The sequence below is a fragment of the Musca autumnalis genome, unplaced genomic scaffold, assembly GCF_047663935.1.
Source record: "Musca autumnalis isolate F117 unplaced genomic scaffold, ASM4766393v1 scaffold_3, whole genome shotgun sequence".
In the NCBI taxonomy this organism is placed as follows: Eukaryota; Metazoa; Arthropoda; class Insecta; order Diptera; family Muscidae; genus Musca; species Musca autumnalis.
The window spans coordinates 106847522-106874781 of NW_027411866.1; the positions used below are offsets into that span (position 1 = coordinate 106847522).

At 34.7% G+C, this 27260-nt stretch overlaps 1 protein-coding gene across 1 annotated transcript in view; it reads left to right on the plus strand.

Annotated features, from left to right (window-relative positions):
* The window catches only part of tefu (Serine/threonine-protein kinase tefu), a 41851-nt gene that overhangs the window by 11903 nt on the left and 2688 nt on the right, over positions 1-27260 (plus strand). Inside the window, exons 11-26 of the mRNA XM_073973490.1 lie at positions 5892-6018; positions 6089-6610; positions 6668-6788; positions 6844-6988; positions 7050-7331; positions 7385-8071; positions 15202-15396; positions 15459-15612; positions 16207-16648; positions 17566-17734; positions 17807-18301; positions 18364-18537; positions 18606-18734; positions 19778-20140; positions 20211-20829; positions 20892-21044. Coding sequence (XP_073829591.1) covers positions 5892-6018; positions 6089-6610; positions 6668-6788; positions 6844-6988; positions 7050-7331; positions 7385-8071; positions 15202-15396; positions 15459-15612; positions 16207-16648; positions 17566-17734; positions 17807-18301; positions 18364-18537; positions 18606-18734; positions 19778-20140; positions 20211-20829; positions 20892-21044 — 4777 coding nt within the window. The remainder of the gene's footprint in view (positions 1-5891; positions 6019-6088; positions 6611-6667; positions 6789-6843; positions 6989-7049; positions 7332-7384; positions 8072-15201; positions 15397-15458; positions 15613-16206; positions 16649-17565; positions 17735-17806; positions 18302-18363; positions 18538-18605; positions 18735-19777; positions 20141-20210; positions 20830-20891; positions 21045-27260) is intronic.

The window sequence follows — 27260 nt, forward strand, 5'->3', positions numbered from 1 at the left end:
TCGTTGTTAGTAGGTTGTGATATGTTCTCATTAACGGTATTGTGTCTTTGCATTTTATTAATTCTCAATTTTCTCTCTGCGACTGCATTCTCAAGAGTCTCAGTTGGTATTTCAAAGGTCTCTGCTTTAGGGGCATCTTGTATTGCCTCTTTAAAGGAACATTTTTTTGTTGTTTTAATTTTTAAAATTTCTTTTCTTTGTTGAAAGACTGGGCACTTTTTGTTATTGGATCTATGCGCGTGATTACAGTTGGTGCATTCAATTTTTAAACAGGGTGTTGGATCGTGTTCAAGAGCAGAACATACTTCACATATGGGATTGTTTTTACAGAATTTTTTTGTATGACCTAGCTTGAAACAATTTTTACATTGTATAGGTTCTGGAACATAATCTCGGACTTTGCAGTTTATAATGCCAATATCAATACTATCTGGTAGATCATAAAGATCAAAACTCAGGATACATGAGGAAGTGTTAAAAACTTTACCGTCATGGTATGATGTGATTTTTTTACATCCGACAACTCCTTGCGTTTTCAAACCATCGACAATTTCGTTTTCGGTAAGATCTGTTAGTAGGTCGCATCTTACAAATCCTTGAATGGTGTTTAGTTTGGGATGCAAACTGCATTCAATTTGGCAAATTCCAGCTAGATTTTTGGCTTTGATAAATCTGTTAGCCTGAGCTTCATTTTTTGTCAGTATCAGTAAATTTCCGTCTCTTGTAATTACTGTTTTTAAGGTAGGTTCACTTGATATTCCTTTTATGGCTTTTGATATCAGAAATATATTGTATGATTTAATAGGTTTGTCTGGATCTGTGGTCTTTAGTATAACGTATTTTGGGCATGCTTTTCTAAGTCTCGGTTGAGCAAGTTGTGGATAATCCATGGAATTACCCAAACTGTATGTTGTCTGGTTCTTCGGTTTTTTCCTTCTGGGGGATGACCCCCCGGGATCCAAGATCCCATAATAATTTCCTCCAGAGGAGGAAGACATAATGAGTTTATTTATCACCAAAGGATATTAGGCACCCTGTATGATGACAAAATAGAGTAAAGAGTTTGTAATAGCAGTCAATTTTGTTAAAAGATGCGCGCGTAACACAAATCGACCGTTCACAATGAATGCTAAAGGTAGACTGTATTAGTATTAGTATTAGTATTAGTATTAGTATTAGTATTAGTATTAGTATTAGTATTAGTATTAGTATTAGTATTAGTATTAGTATTAGTATTAGTATTAGTATTAGTATTAGTATTAGTATTAGTATTAGTATTAGTATTAGTATTAGTATTAGTATTAGTATTAGTATTAGTATTAGTATTAGTATTAGTATTAGTATTAGTATTAGTATTAGTATTAGTATTAGTATTAGTATTAGTATTAGTATTAGTATTAGTATTAGTATTAGTATTAGTATTAGTATTAGTATTAGTATTAGTATTAGTATTAGTATTAGTATTAGTATTAGTATTAGTATTAGTATTAGTATTAGTATTAGTATTAGTATTAGTATTAGTATTAGTATTAGTATTAGTATTAGTATTAGTATTAGTATTAGTATTAGTATTAGTATTAGTATTAGTATTAGTATTAGTATTAGTATTAGTATTAGTATTAGTATTAGTATTAGTATTAGTATTAGTATTAGTATTAGTATTAGTATTAGTATTAGTATTAGTATTAGTATTAGTATTAGTATTAGTATTAGTATTAGTATTAGTATTAGTATTAGTATTAGTATTAGTATTAGTATTAGTATTAGTATTAGTATTAGTATTAGTATTAGTATTAGTATTAGTATTAGTATTAGTATTAGTATTAGTATTAGTATTAGTATTAGTATTAGTATTAGTATTAGTATTAGTATTAGTATTAGTATTAGTATTAGTATTAGTATTAGTATTAGTATTAGTATTAGTATTAGTATTAGTATTAGTATTAGTATTAGTATTAGTATTAGTATTAGTATTAGTATTAGTATTAGTATTAGTATTAGTATTAGTATTAGTATTAGTATTAGTATTAGTATTAGTATTAGTATTAGTATTAGTATTAGTATTAGTATTAGTATTAGTATTAGTATTAGTATTAGTATTAGTATTAGTATTAGTATTAGTATTAGTATTAGTATTAGTATTAGTATTAGTATTAGTATTAGTATTAGTATTAGTATTAGTATTAGTATTAGTATTAGTATTAGTATTAGTATTAGTATTAGTATTAGTATTAGTATTAGTATTAGTATTAGTATTAGTATTAGTATTAGTATTAGTATTAGTATTAGTATTAGTATTAGTATTAGTATTAGTATTAGTATTAGTATTAGTATTAGTATTAGTATTAGTATTAGTATTAGTATTAGTATTAGTATTAGTATTAGTATTAGTATTAGTATTAGTATTAGTATTAGTATTAGTATTAGTATTAGTATTATTATTATTATAGGGAATTGGCTAGGATTGCCAAAGATGCCATTTCATGGGGTTAGTGAACATGCCATGCTTAGGATTAAAAAATTAATTATATCATTTGGGGAGTCGCGCTTTTGTAAAAGAACGTCTAGTGATGTAATTAGGAGGAAGCCTGTTAAAGTCCTGCGGCCGGCATTCTCCCAGATTTATTTGAATATCCACCGGGTATCTCTAACATATCTGTAACTTGTTCCTACTTCTTCTCCAAATTTCTGTGACTTGCCCGGATGACTTAAACATGCTATCGAACATTACACCCAATCAGCCCAATTATGAATATCAACTCCCCGTGAGTTTTCTCACTTTTTCCATTGAGTTAAAACGGCAGAAAAACAAAACTCAAGGGGAGTTTATATTGAAAATCACCCTGAATATGTTGTTGTAGCAGCTTCTACAAGTACATGTAAATCTTTATTTTATTGATCCGCTCTGCCTCCAGCTCCAAGTTCAGAAAGGACGCCACATTAATTGGATTTGTCCAAAGAGAGAGAGAGGAGTTAAGTCAGTCGGGTTGGCTGGGCAGTTAAACAGGTGCTGCGTAGTATGCGGACCGATGCCACATGCTGGGCAGATATTCAGCGTGCCATCAATCCTGGACCAGTAAGAATTAAGGCGGCTGCACCAACCAGATCTAAGTTGCGCCAACACGACTCTCGTTTGTCTTGGCAGCTGCGGTTCTTCCGCTGCCACGGGTGGTGGATGGACTACTTGTTCGTGTTCGTCTACCCTGAATATGTTGGGGTAGGTAGTGACACCATCGAACAGTGTTCAGTGGGAACCTAATTTTAGCCGTCCAAGTGGTGAACAGTGTGGCAGTGGATTTAGCGGCGGATAATTTCATATTCCTCAGATGTAAGAACTGCACTAGGTTAGCTAAGTAAAGATTTTACCTGTCACATATGTTCTGGGTTCAGTCCTTTCCTGGTAAAATATGGGTGTCTAACGATATATCGAAGACACTTGTCAGTTACTCAACTCCGAGTTATTGCTTAACATTACCATTCAGATGCTGTGTGGGTCCAACTCTTTGCACTATTTCCCGTTTCGGATCACATCTGCAACATCGTTCATCGTAAATTGTGGTGTTACCTCTATCTCAGATATTCGATCAGCAGATATGTAGCTAGCGGCTGCAGCTGCGATAATGTCCGGAAATTCTCTCATAGGTGTCTGGTAAAGTGTCGGACCCTTGCCAATCACAAAAATTACGGCGCACAGTGGTTCAGAATCGTTTTTTCCTGGCCAGAATTCTGTAACTTTTTAACGGATGGAGATTCTTTTTTTGTTGGACAGATAACACAATCAGCTTTATAAGCGGTCAAATTCGGTCTGTTGGTTGCAGAGGAATTCAAGGTCAAAGTTAAACTTTTGATTTTTTTTACAATTTTTGATCAAAATATCAGTGTTTTTGTGTTTTTTATATCTGCTTATATATTAAAGATGGTCAAACGCCAATAAATAAACTATAAGGGCCTGTTCATGTATGTCGATAAGAAAATGAATGCGCAAGAAAAACTACCAAATTTGAGTGTGTTTTTCAAATTTGTTTTTTGTTGTGAAGGAAAAACAAAGGCACTAATATTTCCTAAACTAAAGTTTGGGTGTGTTTCATGCGCACACATTTTCGTTTTGAAATACATATATAAACAGGGGGTGAAAATTAAAAAAAAAAAAACTAAAAAAAAAATCGAAAAAAAAATTTTAAACTTTTTTCACAAAAAAAAAAAAAAAAAAAAAATACAAACAAATTTTTTCAAAAATTAAAATAAATTGCTTCTTGGGTTTTCATAAAACTTATATAACTCATATAAAAACTCATATACTCCAAAAAATGTTAATTTGTGTAAAAAAGCGAAGTGGTATGGAAAAACACACATTTTTACCCATGTAATTTAAAAAAGTGTTTAACGGACGGAACGGAACTGGAACAAAAGTATATATGAGCTGAAAGAGGAGACTTTCGGACATATTTCTGTGAAAACAGAACATTGTTCCATGTTATTGCACAAAAGTTCTAGTCCACTAAATTTGGAATTTCATACAATTTAGTACCTGAGGAAAAATAAAATAGCTCATGTTGTGTAAACTCCACGGTAATTTATTAAAAGGCCACAATCCTATCTACCTAACAAAAAAACAGCGAACGCAATACATGTTATAGTTTCCGAGAAATAGCTATTTCTTACTCCAGAAGTTTTCAAAAGTTACGTATTTCTCAAACATGGGAAAATTTTTCGTCTTTAGGGGCACCCCGCGCCCGCACCTTCCAATATTTTGACCTAATTTTTTGGTTTTCTTAGTTTTAATATGTTTACTATCGAATCCCATATAGAAATTAAATATCTGTGACAAAACAAAATTTTGATTTTTGGCCATGAAAATGGTTTCTTGAACCATTGTGCTGTGCCCGGCCAGAGTTTATGAATTCTAAAGGATATTGGTCTGAGTTAAGGGAAATGATGGATTGTCAGACCACGTAATTTTTCAGAGCGGGTGCCACAATTGTGATGTCGGTGGAATGAACACATTAAGCAGCTCTACCTACCCCCATAGAATCCATGTATGGGTCACTAGAGTCAAGTTCAAGCGAGGTAGGTCTCTACTGAACAGACTGGTCTTGCACGATCCTTTCCCCAAAGATTGTAACCATCGCATCGTTGCAAGCTACAGGTGACATTGAGCTTTGTTTTCAGGATCGCGGCGACCATTATGTTTCTTCCATTCATTTCGCTGACTTTGTTGCTGAGACCATTGCAATTCAATCGCGTCAACGATGTATTTACGGGGCTCTGAACACCAACATGTGGTGTAAGATGCTACGTTGTTGTTGGGGGAGATTGCGGGAGAGGCGGCTAAGACCAGAGCAGCCTCGGAAGTGCACCCATTCTATACATCCATTACATCTAATCGAAGTTGACATATGGTGAATGCGGATCTGGCAAATGGATCAGATCCATGGCTCGAAGTTCTTCTTTATCCCTGTGCGTACCAGAAGTGGTGGGACCAAGCATTCCGAGATATATTGCCGCTCGCATGATGAAAAAGAATATACGAACACAAAAACATGTGAAGTCCATTTCCTCATCAGACAAGGGTGCATTATTCCATCATAGTACCGGCAGTATCATGAAAAAGGGTCCAAAAACCATCAGTGGAGTGGAATTTCAGCTGATAAGAACGCAACCTGAAGTTTATGAGAAAGTTTGAAAGGAACTATCCTCACCTAGCTAAGAGAAAACTTCCTATCAGCGAAATTCGTAGAAAATTGTGGTGTAACAAATCAAAAGAAGTGCAAGCATTTTGAGTACAGGAAACCTGCAAAAATTAGTAAATTCTGGAACAGTGTTATTATTACCTTTTAGCCGAACTCAACAACATTTCCTTTTTCATAATGGCATAACATTTTTCATTTCAGATATTCTGTATGCAAAAATCCCATTATGTCAATATTGGATCGTGGTTTGTTAATAAATTAAAAACAATATTTAAATTGTATTACTCCAATATTGAGATTATGAATACAATTTTAGAAATTATACCAGGTAAAGTAGTGATACATACATACATATGTATATTGATTTAATCATAAACTGTTAATTATTTCCTTTTTAGCTATTTTTGTTTATATACAACTCTATGAAGACTGTTTGGACGATATGCTGCTGGCTATGTATTCTCTGTTCAAAATTGCTTTTAGAAAATCATATTCAACAAAAATGACTGCTAAAATCATAAACAGCATCTGTTATATTGCTCGTGATTGTCGTAATATTTATGTTCAAGATAATTTTCGTAATCTTTGTTTTTCGATTGTGAATTTTCTGCCCTTTCCATCATTGGATATACAATATGCTGCCATTAATACCATTACAGCATTAATGGATATTAATTGGTTGAAGAATACCAAATGTGATGTAGATTTGTATTATGATTTTTGTGATAATATTTATGAATCGATTAAGTGGAAAAAATTACAAGTGGCGCCTACGCAAGCAGAGAGTGCAGATCAATTGCAAAATGCCAAGTCGTTAAATGTTCAGCTGTTGGTGGCCATTTTGGCATTCAGCTGTTATCATCGGGCAAATGCTTTACAGGAGCTGTCACATGTTTGTGCTTTTTATAAGTTTACAGAAGGTATAACATGTATTTGCATATTTCTTTTTAAACTTTCGTATATTTTCTTTGTTTTAGCTGATTTTCTAGAATATCATCACATTGCTTTGTTCTTTAAAACATCGACAACTGAGTTGTTGAAAGCAAACATTCCCAGTGCCATACACACATGGATATCAAAATCATATCCAATATTAAAGTAAATTGACAGCTCAGGGTCTGTTGCATTTAATCCAATTATGTCTTCCTTACAGATTTCCTTTCTATCTTTGTTACAAAAGCAAAAACGATTTTCTCAGTGATAATATTGATTTAATAGCGACATGTCTGCTGCTCTATAATAAGTCCGATGAAATTAAAACTTTGGAACACTTCGGAGATATGCAGGATCTTTTAAAGGTATTTAAATATGAAATAATAAAATTTAAGATCAATAATATTAAATAATAATCCTCTTCAGATTGCTATGCCTATTATTAACTTTTTCATATTGGTTGCCCAGTGCCCTGCCAATGAAAACAATGAACTTAAGAAAAATGTACAAAATATGTTGAAATTAAAACTTGATTTTAGCAAAGCCAAATCTGATACCAATACCTGGAAAGTGGTATTTAGCTTGTTTGATGGTCTACACGATGATGGCGATTCAAAGCTACTGGCGGGGTTTCCAATGTTTTTGCAATCTCCCAAATGGTATAACATCAATGAAAATTGCCTGCGATCGGCTCTAAATGTGTATATGGCAAGTCTACACATGTGCAGTTTAAGAATAGCTAATGCCCAATTTCATTTCAGAATGGTAATACCAGCGATGTAAGACCCGAGTTACTTCTAAATTACATTGGCAAGCATCCATTGCGTTTGGTTAAAACATTTGGCGCTCTCAAGAAAAGTTGTAGCCAATGCATCTATCCCATGGATGCTTTGAAACAATTTTATAAATTCTATAAATTAGCCGATATGGTATTAGACACTCTGTCTTCTCATCAATCTGCAAAAGTTCCGGAACATTTATGTTTTTATTTTATACGTGATATTATACACTATTGTTTACATTGTCTCGAATCGACAAGCTGCTTAGATAATCTAAGACGGGTGACCTTAACAGCTTTGGAAAAGATCACCTCGAAAATAACTAACATTGAAAATATCAATTCATTTATGGAAAAACATTTATGTTATATTTGCAAATCTTTGGTCTACATACACAAGCGAAGCAATTGCCCAGAGGAACAGACCAAAATTACAATGATATGTGAACATTTGATAACTCACCATAAAGAAACAGTATTGGATAAACAATATATGTTGAATATATTTGCAAATAATGAGAAATTCATAAATATTAATAATATTCTGGAGACGTTAAGTGAAGATATAACTGATACTGATGGCGATTCAGAGAATTGGAAGAAATATTTGTCTATTTTTACAGAGAATACCAATTATACAGTGGATTCTTTCAAGCTCCTACAGCAACATGTAAGTATGTAAAAGATTTTAGCGCTAGGACAGAACCTACACCACTAAATATATGTATGTGAATTCACTTCGGTATAATAAATGGGCAATGTTTTTGTAGGTAAAAGTCTGTGCAAAAGTTAGTATTAATTGTATCAGTTCGATAGAGTCCATATTCGAAACTAATAACCCGAAATGTCTGGAATAAATATTACGAGATGCGAAATTAGGAATCGGTACTGAGCAAAAAGCCAACAAAAATACTCCATTTTTGTCACGTTTTGTGAAAACGCAAAAAAAAGAAAAAAAAAAAATAAAAAACTGGAATACGAGCTCATTTTCTGATAATAAATTACTCCTTTGTCGGGAGGAAAACATAACCTCATCGACTCTTCTAAACAAATCACAAATGAGTCTTACTCTGCATTAGTTTCGAGTCATTTTTGCCCATTTTCTGATGGTTTATAAAATAGTTTTCGAGTGGTATTTCAATCATTTATTGGTGATTTGTTGATTAATTAGTGACTCTTTTTCGAGTCCTGTTTATAATCGTTTATGAGTCTTTAGGGAGTCATTTATGAGTCTTTTTATCAGACGAAAAAGTTAAAAGAATATTCGTTTTTACTCTTCTTTGTTTTTTGTTTCATTCCTTTGTTTTGTTTTCTGCTTTGTTATGACTTTTTTAATTATCCCTTTAGTACACTGTTTCTTCATTCACTTTCTACGTGATATTTATATTAAAGTTTTGTAGAAAGTGTATATGAGAATTATATGCAACCAAACCGTTATGTTAAAAAAACAATCTGTGTTTAATTAATTAATAATTGCCTAGCTGTTCAAAATATGATCAGAAGATACATAATTGTAATCACTTTTCAAACACCTGCATGACTTTTTGATGATCAAAATGTGACAAAAATAACGAAAAAATAGTCACATTTTAAACGCCTCAATGATTTATTTGTGATTGCTACACATTTGTTGTTGTATTTTAAATTGAACTCTTTTTAATCATTACAGGTAGTCACTTTCGAGTCCCTTTCTGATCATACAAGAGACTTAATCAGTTTTCGATCACCAAAAGGACTCTAAAAAGACTCCGCAATGTAATTTTTGAAAAAAAAAATCTTCAAAATGCTAGCTGGGTCAATTTTTGTCTCAGTATTGGATCGAATGGTTTGGCTGTTTTAGTCCAATGAAGGAGCATTCCAATGTTTTAGAGATGTGCGTGCGAGAAAGCATTTAACTATTGTCTTGGCTGCAATTATCGTTTTAGTATCAGATCGAAAATCTCAATGATTTGGCTGTTATAGGCCAGTATAAAAAAACTGGCAAAAAATTGTGAATTTTCTACATTTTCGACTTTTTGACCATGAAAACGAAGTAATATGTTAGGAGAATTTGTAACCCGAGACAGTAATTATTTGAAAATTGGCAAATTTTCCAAAAAGAAAAAACTGCAAGTCAAAATGTGGATGCTCTATTTTCACCGTAGACGTATGGTATATAGTGGACTTCTATCCTTAGTACAATCCCAAGAATCAAAAAAGCAAAGCGCCCATTCAGATTTTTTCCTTCCATACTAGTCGCGCCATCCTAATGTTGAACCTTTTAAAACATTCTTAAAAAGTAATAATAAAAAGGTTTGAACTACGGCTTTAAAATGTCTAATGTTTTCCAATTGTTCATAATAACTTTGCTAATCCATTCTATGCATCGGATTGATTTCGGTTAGATGTAATGGATGTTTGGAAAGCTGCTCTGGCCTCTAGGACGAGTGTAGTGTGTCCAAAAAAACCGGTTTTTCCAAACAAAACGGTTTTCGGTTAACCGAAATTTTCAAATTTTTCTAAAACCGGTTTTCGGTTTTAAAAAATTTTCAAAACCGGTTAACCGGTTTAAACCGGTTTTGTAAAATAGGTACAAAATTGCTCATAATTGATAAGTATTCGATGAAATATGTGCAGAAAGGGGTAAATTAAGTAAAACGACTTCGTTATAATTTAATTGTCTCATAATATCCCTGTTATTTGATATTCAACCTCGAAGTGGGGACAGTAAAATTAAGACTGAAATTGTGTTCTAAAAATTGTAATAACTCTTACATATATATGTTAAAATTGTGTACCAAAAGAATTAGGTTTGCATTTTATTAAGTCTGGACTCTCTCTCGTGTGTTGAGAACCTCAAATTATTGTGCCAGAATCAAACATGTATTTTATTATCGTTACCCTTTACAACCTTAAATTCGACAAGTTCTTAGTTTACTGTACTAATTTAAAACCGTAGGAGTAACGGCATTCAAACTATCTAAGTATTCGCAGTTTTTTCATAGATCGTTCAGTGTAACTATATTGGCACAACTATACATTTTACGCAAAATATTTTTCAAATTTAAAGGTATCAGCAGTGGGATTCTGGAATTCATTTTTTAATTTACCGACAAAAATCGGTAAAATTAAAACGCAAAGTTATGAATGAAAAGTTTTAATTACATTTGACAGCACTCTTGACATCGGTAGGCCTTAACGACTACTACATTTTGGTCGCTGTTGCTTACCGAAATTATAAGAATTATAATTTCACCGATTTTAGTCGGTAACTTGAATAGAATTCCCCTACTGATAGTTACAACTCTGCCCGTACCTTGTGGCAGTTAAGATTAGTTTACTGTCGAGAATAAAATTTCAATTTAATAATAAAAATATTACTATTTTCTTAAAACCGGTTAACCGACACAATTAACCGGTTTTTTTGGTTAACCGAAAATTACGTTTTTGGCGAAAACCGGTTTCGGTTTTGTAACTTAAAATCGGGTAACCGGTTTCGGTTTTGGACACCCTAGACGAGTGCGATAGGAGTTATGTTGCTGTTTGGTGCACCACAGCATCTACCAGCGTGTCTCCAACTTCGTAGTTGGAATACGAGGCATCCCCACGGTCTCCCAAAAACAACAAACGCAGCATCTAACATCCCATGTTGTTGTTCAACGCCCCGAAAATACATCAACACCTGAAATTCTGTTGCAACGGTCTCCGCAACAAGGTCGTTCAAAAAGCGAAGGAGGAGGGAGGACTTGTCTTCCTAATATACCAGTCTGTCCAGTACAGACCTATCTCGCTTGAGCTTGACTCTAGTGACATACATGGAACGTGTGGGGGTGGCCACTTACAAATTTTACGAAGTGGAAAATTTTGTTTTTGGCTCATTTTAGAGTACAGATAGAATAGAATAGCGAAGCTTGAAACGCGATTTTCTCAAAATGGCATTTTGGAATGCGGTGCCCACTACAGCTCGAAAACGAATGATCCGATCTTCATATGGTTTTGTGGGATTATTATACATAAATTGTACTTAAGCGAGAGACTTTAAAAAAAATTGGGCGGATTTATGGCTAAAAAACTGTCAATTTTTTTGGTTAACCCAGATAAAGCCACTGGTCGTTTAAACGCCACAAAAAATGGTTGCAAAAATTGACGTAAAACTCTGGTTTTTTCGAATATTTTTGTGGGGTTTTTTGCATTTTGTTATAGTATTGTCTGTTATCTGTAAGTTCACGCTGATACCGCTTCATTTGACAAACGCAATTCCACGCAATTGGCCAAAAACCAAAGCTATTCAAAAAAATTGACTTTTTTGTAATTTTCGACTTTTGATGAAAAATTTAAATATGCGATAAAAATTTAATCAAAAATGTTAGAATCATATAAAGTCAGGGATTTGTTAGGAATATAGTAAGAATATTTTCTCAATCAAAAACCAAGGGATTGGCATGTAAGGCTACACCTATATTACCCTCCAAAGTTTTTGGATCTTTTAAAAGAAGGTCCGATTGCAGGAAAACTATACGTTTTAGAGAAAGAAGTTATTTTTTAACAAATGTATGTAGTAGTTTAAAATCCCCTTCATTTCCTGGAGCATAATAATTCGACCAATTAAAATGTTTTATATTCAATATCTTTATTTGCAATCTTGTGTTTTAAATCATTTTTTTTTTAAATTTTTTTATGGTCCACTAAATACTCAACATTTTTCTTTATGAGACAATTTAAAATTTATATGCTGCGTATACATTTGAATGTGGGTGTACCCGTACTTCGTGATTTATGAACGATTTGGTGGTTTAGTTCATATTCATGTGTGAATGCAGTTGTTATTGGAGTAGTTCAAATTCTTCGATTGCTTGCATTAAATGCTTCATTTTTGAAATTTCACTAAAATCAACATATTTCAAAAAAAAAAAAAAAATTGTAATTTTATTACACTGTGACACAAAATGGAACTCAAAGTCTGGGGGGTGGAAAATTTCTTTTGAATATGAAAGTACTTGATGAGTATACTAAGAACCCAAAAGGAAATTTTCGCCATAGGTCAAGTTTCTGAGATATCGCGCGATGAAGTTTTTGATTTTTTCCCTATAATACTTGGTAAAATAGCTCCATATCTCTATTTGGCGTTGTTGTAGCTTCATTTTGAGGTGACATGTCTTCAGTGAAATCGATTGGCGAATCTTTTTGTACAACATTTCATTCTTCTAACTCAATGCCTTTCATGTCCTTTTCGTCCTTTATTTCTTGAACCGTAGTGAAAGTACCACAAGATGAGATTTTTCAGCATCCAAATATTCTACAAAAATGTTGATCAGAAGATTTTAGCTACGGTTCTCTTTGACGGCTAATCGATTCTGTCACATTTTCATTGTCCTTTTTGACATTTAATCGGTTTTGGTTCAGAAATAAACTATGTTTTGTTTTTCTGTATATTCGGCATTGGTTATTTATTGGTATGTAGACATAACAGTTGGTTATTGCTTATGTAGACATCTGGGGTGCTTCTGAAATATTTACCACAAATAGCTCTTGTAATGGTGAACACGTTAATAACAAATTTTCTTGGAGGATAGATCCGGTTATCTCAATTTTTGATCCGGATATTCAGACATTAAAACCGATTTTTGAACCGGTTTTAAGTAACCGATTTAACATATATGTATACCGTTAAAAAGCTTATAGAGTTGTCAATCAAATTAAATTAATTCGTTTCTGAAAACATTGTTAGTTGTAGTTCTAGAACAAAAAAACCGATTTCTTAAACCGTTTTTAAGGAAAAATATCAAAACGCGCAAATATGGAGATCAAAGGCTGGTAGCAAACAATTCTTTTTGGCGATGAAAGTCGATGATGATAATAATACGAACGCGGAAGGACAGTTATGCCGTAGGTCAAACTTCTGAGTTATGGCGCGATCAAATTTCGCTTGTTTTTTGTCATGTAGGTATGTATAGTTTGTCAAGAAAGAATTCATTTCGCTATAACTCAGAAGTTTGACCTACGGCATAACTGTCCTTCCGCGTTCGTATTATTATCATCATCGACTTTCATCGCCAAAAAGAATTGTTTGCTACCAGCCTTTGATCTCCATATTTGCGCGTTTTGATATTTTTCCTTAAAAACGGTTTAAGAAATCGGTTTTTTTGTTCTAGAACTACAACTAACAATGTTTTCAGAAACGAATTAATTTAATTTGATTGACAACTCTATAAGCTTTTTAACGGTATACATATATGTTAAATCGGTTACTTAAAACCGGTTCAAAAATCGGTTTTAATGTCTGAATATCCGGATCAAAAATTGAGATAACCGGATCTATCCTCCAAGAAAATTTGTTATTAACGTGTTCACCATTACAAGAGCTATTTGTGGTAAATATTTCAGAAGCACCCCAGATGTCTACATAAGCAATAACCAACTGTTATGTCTACATACCAATAAATAACCAATGCCGAATATACAGAAAAACAAAACATAGTTTATTTCTGAACCAAAACCGATTAAATGTCAAAAAGGACAATGAAAATGTGACAGAATCGATTAGCTGTCAAAGAGAACCGTAGCTAAAATCTTCTGATCAACATTTTTGTAGAATATTTGGATGCTGAAAAATCTCATCTTGTGGTACTTTCACTACGGTTCAAGAAATAAAGGACGAAAAGGACATGAAAGGCATTGAGTTAGAAGAATGAAATGTTCTACAAAAAGATTCGCCAATCGATTTCACTGAAGACATGTCACCTCAAAATGAAGCTACAACAACGCCAAATAGAGATATGGAGCTATTTTACCAAGTATTATAGGGAAAAAATCAAAAACTTCATCGCGCGATATCTCAGAAACTTGACCTATGGCGAAAATTTCCTTTTGGGTTCTTAGTATACTCATCAAGTGCTTTCATATTCAAAAGAAATTTTCCACCCCCCAAAAATGCTGCTGCACAGTGTTATTTATTTATATTTATTTTATACTAAAGCTCTGTATTTTTGTTATGGAGTAGTTTAACATCCCTTTCATTTCCTGGAGTATAATAATTCAATCAAAATGTTATTCAATATAGATTAATTATAATTACTACATATATTTTTATACATAGTAATTGAGTTTTGGATTGGTATTGTTATCCCTCCCTTAAATTACTTAATTTTAAATTATAATGGCATTATATTGAGTGTACAGCCTTAAGGTCGAAAGACTGGGCATAAGAGAATTGAAATAAATAAAATAAATAAAAAAAAAATCTCAAAAATATAATTTTCATAAAAAATTTTAAGTTTTCTCGCAAAAAAAATTCTCGGCGCTAAGTGGGTTAAAATCGGAATTTTGACTTTAAAAGTTAACATTTTTTTTAAATTGATATTTGTCAATTCCGCTTCGCTTAAGTACTAGATTATTAGGTTCTTAACGATCCTACAAAAACATATGCTGATCGGTTTAGTTAAATGCAGAACAAATCTGTTGCTTTCATTTGAAGAGCAGCATGAGATCTCGTGGTTCTTTTTCGTTTTAGTTTCAACCTTACGGGGTGTGATGAGTATTGAAATGCATTGCTCATAAGTCCCTTTTCATATGATGATCAATAGCCTTTTTTTTTTTTTTGAGAAGGCCATTAGGTTTCTCAAAGCTATATAGTTTTTATGGAAGGTTATAAGTTACTAAATAGAAGACCAGTATGATTTTTCTGAATATAAAACACTGCTATTTTTACTACACAATTCTTGGATATGAACTTAAGCTTTAAAATCCAAGATATACATAAAAATTCATTAGTGGTGTAGGGGTAATTATAATCAAAATAATCCCAACCTTACAATTTTTCAGATTTCCTCCAATAAACAATATTTACAAAGCGACAAAGATGTTCTGTATCGTCTAATTCGCCATTTGTTGCAAATTTTACGTCAAAATCAAAATGATAGCATAAATTTGGAAGCATTGAAATGCTTGGGAGAAATTGGTCCCCTAAATCTCTATCAAATGTCTTATTATTTTGAAGTTGAAAATTCTCCAAATGAGGTTTGTAAAGCCGATTCCGTGGTGTAAAACAAATGTTTGAATGAGTCTTAATTTATTTACAGGTTAATGATAGTGAGAAGGATATTGTAAATTTTTATAATAGCATTTACTTAATTCTGGAACATCTGTTGAACAAATTTAATCCCACCACACATATGTATGTCATAGATGTTGCCCAATACCTGGTGAATTCGAAATATGGCCAAGACTTAATTGGTAAGTTGTCTAAAAATATGTGTAACTCTTTATACTTTATTTATTTATAATTAATAATTTCAAAGTCCGAGGGCCACATTAAAGACAGATGTTTGAGATCCATTATAATTACCATCGCCTGGAACCTTATGTCTTGACAGTGCCAACGATTTATAATAATTTAATACTTTTATATCGTCACCATAAATGCCCAATGACGTAACTAACAATACCATGAGTTAAGAGGAGAAGCAAAAAACGTTATTAAATGAAAAACTGTGTTGTAGAATTTCAATCAAGTATTATCAATCATGTACGAAAGGGAGAAAGTAATGAAACCGATACTGCGGAAACGCATTACAACAAAATCTGCAATGATTTACCATTTTCCAAAATGCTATTTCTTGATAGGATCACTATTTTTAAACGTAGAAGCGTGATATTTTGCAAGGCATGTTTTTTGGCTGTATGTATCAGATTCAATCGAAAAACGATTTGACTAATTTCTCTTAAAATCTTTGGGCATTTATGGTGACGATATAGACTTCAACATCTTACTGACCACTTAACTTTTTAAATTAATAATTAACAATATTGTTTGTTGCTTTATTCCAGAACAATATCCCCACTTCATGGTATTTCGAGCAAACCTTGCCCGAAACTATATGGATCTATATGATAGTATAGAACCGGCTAATTGGTGTGAAATACTGAAATTATATGAACATTTGGATTATGACAATTTTATACGACAATTTGTTGCAAAAATCTATGACCACTGTAATTGGAAGCAATTTCATGATTTAGCCAAAAATGATCTCTATTTTGCAGAACATTCCATTGTACCATTTATAAAACTACTTTTACAATGTGAACAAGGAGGGCAGGATCATAAAAAGGCGGTCATAAACATGTTGGAATATTTTTTTGGAACATTTCAACAGCAACATAAAACCGAAATGGCGTCGGCGTGTGATATCAAAATGATTTACAAAGAGAAACGTATTGTGAATTTAATATTAAACATATGTGAATGCATTCGTATAAATAATTCATGGTAAATATGAGATACACATTACGGTGGGCGATTTGAACATTTTAAGGGGCGCTTCACGTACTGCGAAAAAGAGTCAATTAGACAATACGTCGTCTACGTTGAAAATCGAACTTCAACATTCAAACATGCAGTTTTTTTTTCTTTTTTTAAAACTTTGCAAATATTCTTGGGCTCATATTTTGTAAACTACTTGAAGTTGTAGCTATTGTCTGGGACTACAATTTCTCTGAATATATTACTTAGAAAAAACTTTGCTTTCATGGACAAAAATCCAATAAGAAAAAAATCACAATTTTTTGTGACTTTTTTATGTTTTGGCCTATAACAGCCAAACCATTAGCTAAGACAAAATATGTGGCCAAGACAATAGAACATAGAACATTACAAAGGCATTGGAACATTCCTATAGGCAGTTTTGGCCTTGTGCAAATTTTGGAAATTTAACAATATTTTCACGAAAAAATGTCCACTTTACAAGGTCAAAACTGCGTGATAAAGCGTTCCAATGCTTTTTCTATCTACTAGAGAGCTCTTAGCTATTATTGTCTTGGCTAAATTTTTTGTTTTAGAATTGGATCGAGTACCTCAATAAAAAACGTGTTAAAAATGGTGAATTTTCTACATTTTCGAATTTTTAACCATAAAAAAGAAGTTTTTTAAGTAATAAGTTCAGAGAAATTATAGCCCGAGACAATAGCTACTTTGCTTTTGAAAATGAGTCGAATTTTCAAATAGTATACAAGTATTGCAAATTTTCAAAAAAAAAAAAAAAAACTGCAAGTCAAAATGTGGAAGCTCGATTTTCACCGTACACGTATGCACTTGTGGATTTTTTTGCTCAGTACAATCCCAAGAATCAGAAACGCGAAGCGCACGTTATAATCTCAACTGTTTTTCTTTCTCTCACATTTTAAAAGGGAGTTACCATTACAACTCTTGAACGTTGTAGAGGCCTGCAATTATTGCCAAGCCTATTTTCTGTCCATAATCTATTTGGAAATGTGGGCCTTTAGTCAAACATCCTCGGTTGAGAAGACGAATGTTGAAATTCTTTCAAATGATGTGTTTCAAGAACTTGCCAGAAAGGTAAGTCCTCTACTTATATCTCTCTTCTAGTGATATACATACTTATAAAAAAAGATTGTATTTTGTATATAGGCCTATGAATCGATTGGTTGTAACGATGCCCTTTCGGGATTTATTAATCCTTTGACAACACGCATGGAATATTTGAATTTAACCAATAATTGGTCAGACATATTAATTGAAACAACAGATTCTTCGGATATGTGTAATGCTGTTTTAAAACGTAATGGTATGCTAAATTTGGTCTGTTCCTCTTCTGCTGGCGGAAATTCTACACAAAATGTTGATTATGAAATATGTTGGCGTTTGTGTCGTTGGGATACTGTGGTCGAAGGTCACTCCAAAGTGAACACATTAAATGATATGGAATATGAATTTGAAAAACATCACTTCAATGCCCTAAAATGTCTCAACAACAAAGAAGAGAATAACACTTTGGCAGCCATTGAAAAGTCGCGTCATTGTGTTTTGAATATTTTGAAAGAGATTAGCGTGGAGTGCCTGCAAAGTGTCTATAAATATTTGACTTGGTTACAATTGCTACAGCAATGTGAAGATTTTTGTTTGGTAATACGAGCCAGAGAATTTAAAAGAATCTTTATAAAGATCCTCTTTCGTTTATATTTTAGATACAATTTTCCAAATCTTCAGATGTTGATCACATTTTCCGTAAATGGCTACTGGAGTCAAATGATTTGGAATATGGCCATTTTTCGAGTAAAGAATTAATATTGTCGCATCAAATTTCTCTTTTCCAAACAGCTGGTATACGTGCTAGCAGAAAAATTAAGGAATTTTATAAGGTTTGAAATACCTTATGATCCTTTTTTGGATAATAATTTAATGGTATATCTGTTGTCCCCCCCCCTAGGAAGATCCAATTGAGAAATGTTTACTCAAGTGTATACGTGATTGTAAGGCAGCTGGTGAACTAAATCTTGCCAAACGTTATGTGGCAATACTTAATAATATGTGCGTCAATAGCAGTGCTACCCTGAAGGTAAGTTGACCTCAAAAACGTATCAGAATTTAGATGAAGGTTATATAAATTCTATTACAATGTTTCTTTTTGATAGGTTAGGTTAGATTAGGTTTAAGAATTCACAAATACCAAAATATCCAGTAACCGCTTCATTCGGACGCATTTTAAAAAAAATGCTTCTACAGTGGCATTCTATTCCATAAAAGGTTCCTACGGAGGACTTCTATTCTATAGGATCCTGCTGCGGAGGACTTCTGTTCTTTCTATAGAAGCCTCCTACGGAGGTCTTCTATTCTATAGAAGCCTCCTACGGAGGTCTTCTATTCTATAGAAGCCTCCTACGGAGGTCTTCTATTCTATAGAAGCCTCCTACGGAGGTCTTCTATTCTATAGAAGCCTCCTACGGAGGTCTTCTATTCTATAGAAGCCTCCTACGGAGGTCTTCTATTCTATAGAAGCCTCCTACGGAGGTCTTCTATTCTATAGAAGCCTCCTACGGAGGTCTTCTATTCTATAGAAGCCTCCTACGGAGGTCTTCTATTCTATAGAAGCCTCCTACGGAGGTCTTCTATTCTATAGAAGCCTCCTACGGAGGTCTTCTATTCTATAGAAGCCTCCTACGGAGGTCTTCTATTCTATAGAAGCCTCCTACGGAGGTCTTCTATTCTATAGAAGCCTCCTACGGAGGTCTTCTATTCTATAGAAGCCTCCTACGGAGGTCTTCTATTCTATAGAAGCCTCCTACGGAGGTCTTTTATTCTATAGAAGCCTCCTACTAGAGTTGGGCAATCTAGTTCTATGGAAGCCTCCTACGGATGTCTTCTATTCTATATGCACCATAGCAGGTATTGCATCGACAACATCCTGTTGAGCTAATGCACCGGTAAAACCTTCGTCTACTCATGAATAAGGTGCACCGGTGCTATGAGGAGGCGCCCTGTTTCAGTCGTCAGGGCAGCATTCGGGAAGTTTGTGCTTCCTGTTGAATAGTATGAGTGTCCTTTTAGATATTTTCATTAGTTTTCGAAATGTACTCGAATGTAATGACAATTTTATTCTAGATCAGCGCTTTACTTGAAGACGTCGACATATGCATGAAAACGGGTAAATCTGAAATAACGAAATCAATCCTACATCACGTCTTCAAAAATAAAGAATTTCAATATTGTTTACAACGTGTGAGAGCTATGCAGCTGCAGGGAGAGTATTTGATGGATACCAATGCCGAAACGTTTGAACATGTCTTAAGAAAATACTTTATGGGCTCGCTGGATGTACTGGAGAAGTATAACAATTCAAAAGAGATCATTATTCAAAAGTTTCCAAACTTATTTACCTTGGAAGAATTCCAAAAGTGTGAAGCTGAAAGTAAGAAAAGTGCTTATGAAATTATAGCTAAATATGCCGACAGGGAGTATACACAGGTAAGAACATATTTGGTAATATAATTTTCCTTTTTTTTCTAATATTCTGCAAATTCTTATAAAATTGAAGTTATATAACTATGCCAATTCCGATCAATTTGCCATAAGACGACAAGCCATGGAATTAAATCGTCAAGCAGTATCAACTATTAATCCCCGATCGGCGGATCACGATAAACGCGTTGCCGTAAGTTTCATGAAAAGAACTTCGACCATCGATGAACAGGAAATAGCACAAATTGAGCAGAAGGTTACTTCGAATCTTTGCACAGCTGTGGAAAATTATATGAAATTTTCTTGCTTGGATACAGCCATTGCAAGTCCGGTGATATATCGTATAATTGGTTTATGGTTTGCAAATAAACAAAACGACACCTTGCGGGCGACCATACAGCAACACATTGATGCAGTTCCAAGTTATAAATTCATTTGCGCCCTTAATCAGATGACTGCACGCTTGAATTCTAAACATGATGAATTTATAAAACTACTCAAGGAGATTATGGTGCGTTGTGTCCAAGAACATCCCCATCAGACACTGTATCAATTGTATCCAATTGTTTATGGTTACATCGATGGGACACAGAATAAAACCGATTATCGTTCAAAAATTGCTCAAGAAATCATTGCAAAGGGAAAATCGAAAATAAATGGCAATATAGTTAGGCAATTGGAATCTGTTATACCAGGTATGGTGGAGGTCTTGGTAAATATTTTAAAATTGCATATTGAAGTGTGATGTGTATTACAGCCCTGGTTGAATTTGCCAACACAGAATTAAAGGATCATAAATTAAGTTCAATTTCACTAAGTGAAAAATTGAAACGAATGAAAAATCTTGATGCCATACATTGTCCCACAATTGATTTACCAGTGAGAATTGATATGAACTATAATGTAACAGGTGAGTGGGAATTTCTATAAGCACAAATTTATTTTTTATCAAGGTTCTGTTTGTATAAGATAGGTTAGGTTAGGTTTAATAATGCTTTACTCGAAGACCTTTGGTTTATTGTGTTCATACAGAATAGGTTTGAAGATGATGATGAGAGAGTTATATGTTTATTGCTGGTTGAATATAAGATGAAGAGGAAGTTTCCGATGGCTTGTGCTGGAAATAGATCAAGAGAAGTAAGTTGAGAAGTTAGGTGTTTTTGTCAAGCTATGATTGTTGCTTGGCAAATTTAAAAAGGATAATGGGATCTATGTCTGGGAGGAAGGTACCTCGGCCGCTGAATGCCCGAGTTTGGGGTGCACTCATTGATATTAGAAAAGTCTCCCCTTGTTCCTTCTGGGATGTTTGTGGAACAAATATCTATGTCTGCTAGGAAGGTGAGAATAACTATCTTTTATCAACCCCGGACTCGGTGTCTTCTATATGCCTCTATCTATTCTGCATGTTCACATAATATACAATAATCAATGTCCCATTTTGACGTTAGAGATTGTTGTACTCTTATGTTTGAGTATAAGATTTAGGTGTGCTTTTATGTTATAAATAAAAGACTTATTGATAAATTAACAAACTTAAGCAAGATTTATTCTGTTTAATTCTGGAAACTGAAATACGTTACAATAGTTGATGTGCGTGTTAATACTTGTGGTGTAATACAATGACTGTGTTGTCTGAATGACTGAAAGAGACTGACTGAGTGAGAAAGAGTATATCATGAGGGTAGCAAGTGTGTGTGTGTATGTATAATAACAATGATGCCTAGTTTCTGATTGTTTACAGTAGAACCCTAACATCTCCCTTTTTGAGACTTCTCGGGGGTCCGGGATACTGGCTGTACAGGGTTTCTTCGAGAAGTGATGCGTTGTGGGTGCATAACCGGTGATGATGGTGGAGTTGTGAAATCTTCTTCCATTGGTGGACTAATGTTGAAGTCTTCTAGTAGGATTTGAAGAGGAAGATTATCATTTTGCTCTGCAGGTACATTTTCATCGGTTTCTCTTGGTCTGATTTGATCTGCGTGAGATCTCACAAGAATTTCTCTCTTATCCACTTGAATGAGAGTGTTGTAGGTAACATTTCCCACTTTGTTGATAATTTCACCTGGAACCCAGTAGCTTTTATTACCTTTGAAGTGTTTAGCGTAGACAAGATCTCCAGTGATGAAATTTCGTTGTTTTGTACCATGTTTCCGGTTGTATTGTTTCTCCATTTGAATGTTTCTCTCTCTGCTCGCTGGTGGAGGCTTTGTTATTAAATCGAAAACTGTTCTCATTTTTCGACCTAGGAATGATTCCGCTGGAGAGAGTTCATTAGGTGAGTTTTTGTTCGGTGTTGAACGATACACTTCTAAGAATGTTTGTAGCGCATTAGATGCCGTCTCCTTTCCCTCTGATTTTTTTAAAGATCGTTTGAGAGTATCGACGAATCTTTCTGCTTGACCATTGGAACTTGGGTGATATCGAACTGTTCGTGTATGTTTGATTCCTCGTTTAGAACACCAATTTTCAAAATCCGCTGAGGAAAATTGTGTTCCATTGTCGGATACGATTTGTTCAGGATTTCCAAACTGTGAACAATAAGTTGTTAGTAACCTTAATGTTGCTGCGGTCGTGGTTGATGAAGTTTCATATATGACGGGATATTTGGAATATGAATCCACTATTACGAGGTAGTAAATGCTTTTTACAGGACCTGCGTAATCTATGTGAACACGTTCGAGAACGCGTGTTGTTGTGGGCCAAGGACAAAGGTTGGTTTTGATGGGACTTTTTGCTGCGAGTTGGCAATTGTTGCATTTCTTGACGTAAGTCTCTATGTCCTTGTCTATGTTTGGCCAATATACGTAGCTGCGTGCGATAGATTTGCTTCTTTCTGTTCCTATGTGTCCGCGATGCAGTTGTTTGAGAATTTGTTTTCTGTAGCATTCGGGTACTATTATGCGCGTATTAAACATAAGACAATCATCTGTTATTGATATTGAATCTTGCCTGTTGAAATATGGAAGAATTGAAGAATCTATGCTGTTTTTGTTTTCTGGCCAGCCGTTGTATACGTAGTTTGAAACTGTTTGTAAGGTTGAATCCTTTTTGGTTGCATCCTGTATCATTTTGAAGCTAACTGGCAGTGTTGATACGGCGTCTGTGATGTCATATCTTATGTCGTTTTCTAGGTTGATTGAAGCTATGATGTACTCGTCTGATGGTTTTTCATGTGCGCTTATCAATCTTGACAGAACGTCTGCATGTCCAAAATCCTTTGTATTGGTATACTTTATATCGAAATCGTAGGTGAGAAGGATGAGAGCCCAACGTTGTAACCTGTTCGCGGTGTAGACCGGAATACCTTTTTTGGAACCAAATATGGTGAGCAATGGCTTATGGTCGGTATGTAGGGTGAATTTTCTTCCGAAAATCATTTTGTGGAAACGTTGTAGTCCTAGTGCTAGTCCTTCTTTTTCGATTTGACTGTAATTTCGCTCCGTTGGAGTAAGTGATCTTGAGACGTGATGAATGGCTTTGGTACTGTTGTCTGGGTAAGTATGGTATATTACCGCTCCGATGCCATGTGATGATGCGTCCGCTGCAATGTGAATTGGCAATGCTGGATTGTAATGAGTTAGTAGTAAATCCGATGTTAGAATGCGTTTGAATTCGTTGAGAGATTGTTGACATTCTTTGGTCCAAATGAATTTGTGATCGTTCTTTAAGAGATCATCTAGTGGTTTTCGGATGTTTCTCATGTTGTGGACATACTTTCCATAGTGGTTTATGGAGCCAAGTAAAGATCGTACTTCTGAAATGTTTTCAGGGACCTTCAGATTCTGTATTGCAAGAATTTTATCTGGATCAGGCCGTATGCCATTTTTATCTATGATTTGACCTAGATACTTGATTGATGGTTTGAAAAATTGACATTTTTCGAATTTGAGTTTGAACCCGTAATCTTGAATTTTCTGTAATAACAAATTAAGATTAGTTTTGTGATCGTGAAGAGATCTACTTGCCAAGACTATGTCGTCTATGTACGCTCGTGCTCCTTGGATGCCTGTGCATAGCTCATCCATGATTCGCTGGAAGGATCCTGGTGCTGATTTTATACCTGGAGTGAGGCGATTAAATCTGTATAACCCTTTGTGAGTATTAATAGTTAGCAAGTCTTTGCTTTGATCGTCGACTTCTACTTGTAGATATGCGTCAGAGAGATCCAAATGACTAAATATCATACAATCGTGACAATCTGAGAGAATTTCTTCAGGAGTGGGCAGAGGATACTGATTTGGTTCAATTGAATTGTTGAGACCCGTGGAATAGTCTGCACAAATTCTAATTTTTCCGTTCCTTCTACTTACGACTATTGGCGCTGCAAATTTTGAAGAATTGACTGGTGTGATGATATTTGCTTTTTCAAGTCTATCTAGCTCTGTTTCTATTTCTGTTCTCACGGCATATGGTACTGGGCGTTTTGCAATGAATGTTTCTTTTGCGTCTGGAAGAAGTTTAATATGCACTTTGGTTTTTGTACAAAGGCCAAGACTGCTGTTGTCGAAAACAGGTTTGAACTTGCTTCTCAGGTTTGATATGTATTCATCGTTTGATATTTGGCGACACCAAGCTGAAATTGGTTTGTCCCAAAGGTTAAAACTTTGTATCCAGTCGATACCCATTATGTTTAAGTTATCGATTTCCGTGACGTAACATTGTAGAGTTAGCGTTTTGTCTGATACCGTTGTGTTGCATTGACACTTTCCGATTAGGCTGATGCTGTTGGAATTAACGTCTGTTGCAGTATCATTTGTTTTGTGTACGTGAGGCTTACCTATGTATTCCCATGTTGATCGTGATATGATTGAAATATCGGATGCTGTGTCGATTTGTAATTTGACTTGTTTCTTGTTTATTTCCACGGTGGTATATTTTCGCAATTGTTGAAATTGGAGTTGCTTTGAAGAGAATACAGCGTTGGCGTTGTATTTTGTTTTGTCCGACTTGACTGCAGTTTTGTCTGTAGTGGACTTGCCTCGTTTTGCGCTTTTGCAAAAGTTATCCTTGTGACCTGTCTGCTGACACTTTGAACATTTATGATTTTTAAATGGACAGTATTTTGAGTAATGCATGTCTCCGCATAACCAGCAGGGCGTTTTAGGAATTTTATGGGAATGCTTGTTGTTGTTCTTGGCGAATTTCTTGACTGCGCATATTGATTGCGATTGATGCTCGATCAATGTATTGTCTGTTTTCAAATCCATGAGTCGTTGAGTTTCATCTACAAGAGTGTCTAGAGTTGTGGAGTCCTTTGCTTCGTCTAGCAATTTGAGTAAACGTAAGCGAATGTCGTTGTCTTTGCTTGATTGTAAACCCAAGACATAGATTAGACACTTGAATTGATCCACTTGCATTTCATTTAGCTTGAAGAGTTCGCACTGTAAGTTAACTCTACCGGCGTATTCCTTATAGTCTTCTCCGTCAAGTTTTTTCATTTGCAAACACTTGTAGCGTTGAGACACTTGAGTTTCTACCTTACCAAATAGTTTGTTAAGTTTCTCCAGTGTGTGTTTGAGACTCATTTCTGTTGGATTCTTTGGAAGAACGTAGTTCCTGAATCTTTCGTGAACACTGTTTGACATCTTTCTCCAGAGTAACGCAACTTTGTCATGATCGTCCAGAGATTGGGCTTCTTTTTCGAAGACATGTTGGTAGCGATTGTACCACGCTTGAAAAATTAATCCGCTTTCCGGTTCATAAACGAAGTCTGTCATGGAATGTGAAAGAGATTCCATCAATGCTGCTTTTGAAGTGCTGGGACTCGTAGCATCTTTGGTGTTTCCAGTACTCTGTGCTTGAAGTAGATTTGTTAATTGTTGCAGTAACTGCGTTTGAAGATTCATAGCCGCTTGCTGTTCAGCTAGTAATTTCACAATGTTCTCGCTTGACATTTTATGTGCAGTTGATTTTTGCGTAGATGAATTGAAATTAAAGAATTTATTTCTTTATTCACCGTCCTCGTCGCCAGTTGTTGTACTCTTATGTTTGAGTATAAGATTTAGGTGTGCTTTTATGTTATAAATAAAAGACTTATTGATAAATTAACAAACTTAAGCAAGATTTATTCTGTTTAATTCTGGAAACTGAAATACGTTACAATAGTTGATGTGCGTGTTAATACTTGTGGTGTAATACAATGACTGTGTTGTCTGAATGACTGAAAGAGACTGACTGAGTGAGAAAGAGTATATCATGAGGGTAGCAAGTGTGTGTGTGTATGTATAATAACAATGATGCCTAGTTTCTGATTGTTTACAGTAGAACCCTAACAGAGATGCTGTTGTTGTTTGAAAGTTCGTTTCTCTGCCTTATCTGGCTCTGGGTCTATCTCCAGTTCTAGAAATGTGGCATGTGTAGGACATCAGACGGCTGCACCATTCAGAGCGTAGTTGAGCTCAAAAGTGCTCTGGTTTATCGTGGCTCCTAGGCAGCAATAGAGAGGGGGGATGTCCTCAGAGGACCGCATTCATACGACAGTTGTTTATGGCATCTGGGACTGCATCTGTGTGGACGCTATTTAAACATGCTTGATAGGCTTGCTGATCTAGGGGTTCTCTCTTTTAACGTTGGACCTCTGTTTCTAGATCATGAAGATCCCTCAAGATATGCCTGGGTGTGGGGGTCCTATCCACCATATGATAATTAGGATGGCTCTCGCGGTAAGACCCGAGCAAGCACTGGAACATGAGCATATGTACCAATGTGTTGCTGTACCGGAAAAATCATTGTCTCCTCATGTAGATGGTCCACTGAAGACATGTGGAGACACCCTGTTTGCTTGATTATCCATCGCGTTGCACTTACATTCGCAGACTAAACTGGCGCCGCATAGCTTACCACAGATCGACCTATCGATTTATATGTAAACAAGGTTTCTTTATCTGCATCCCAAGTGCTGCCGGTAGGGACTTCAGGACCTTGTTCCTACATTTCAACTTGTTGCAGATTTGCTAATCCTGTCACCTCTGCCGGGAAGTTTGGTCTCACTCCAGATATTCGACCAGCAGGTATATGGCGAGCGGCTGCAGCAGTGATGAAGTCTCGGAACGTCCGTTCTGCTAGCCGAACATCAGAAAGGCGGGCAGATCTCTGAAGCGGTGTTTAGTGGACTCTCTGAAACTCG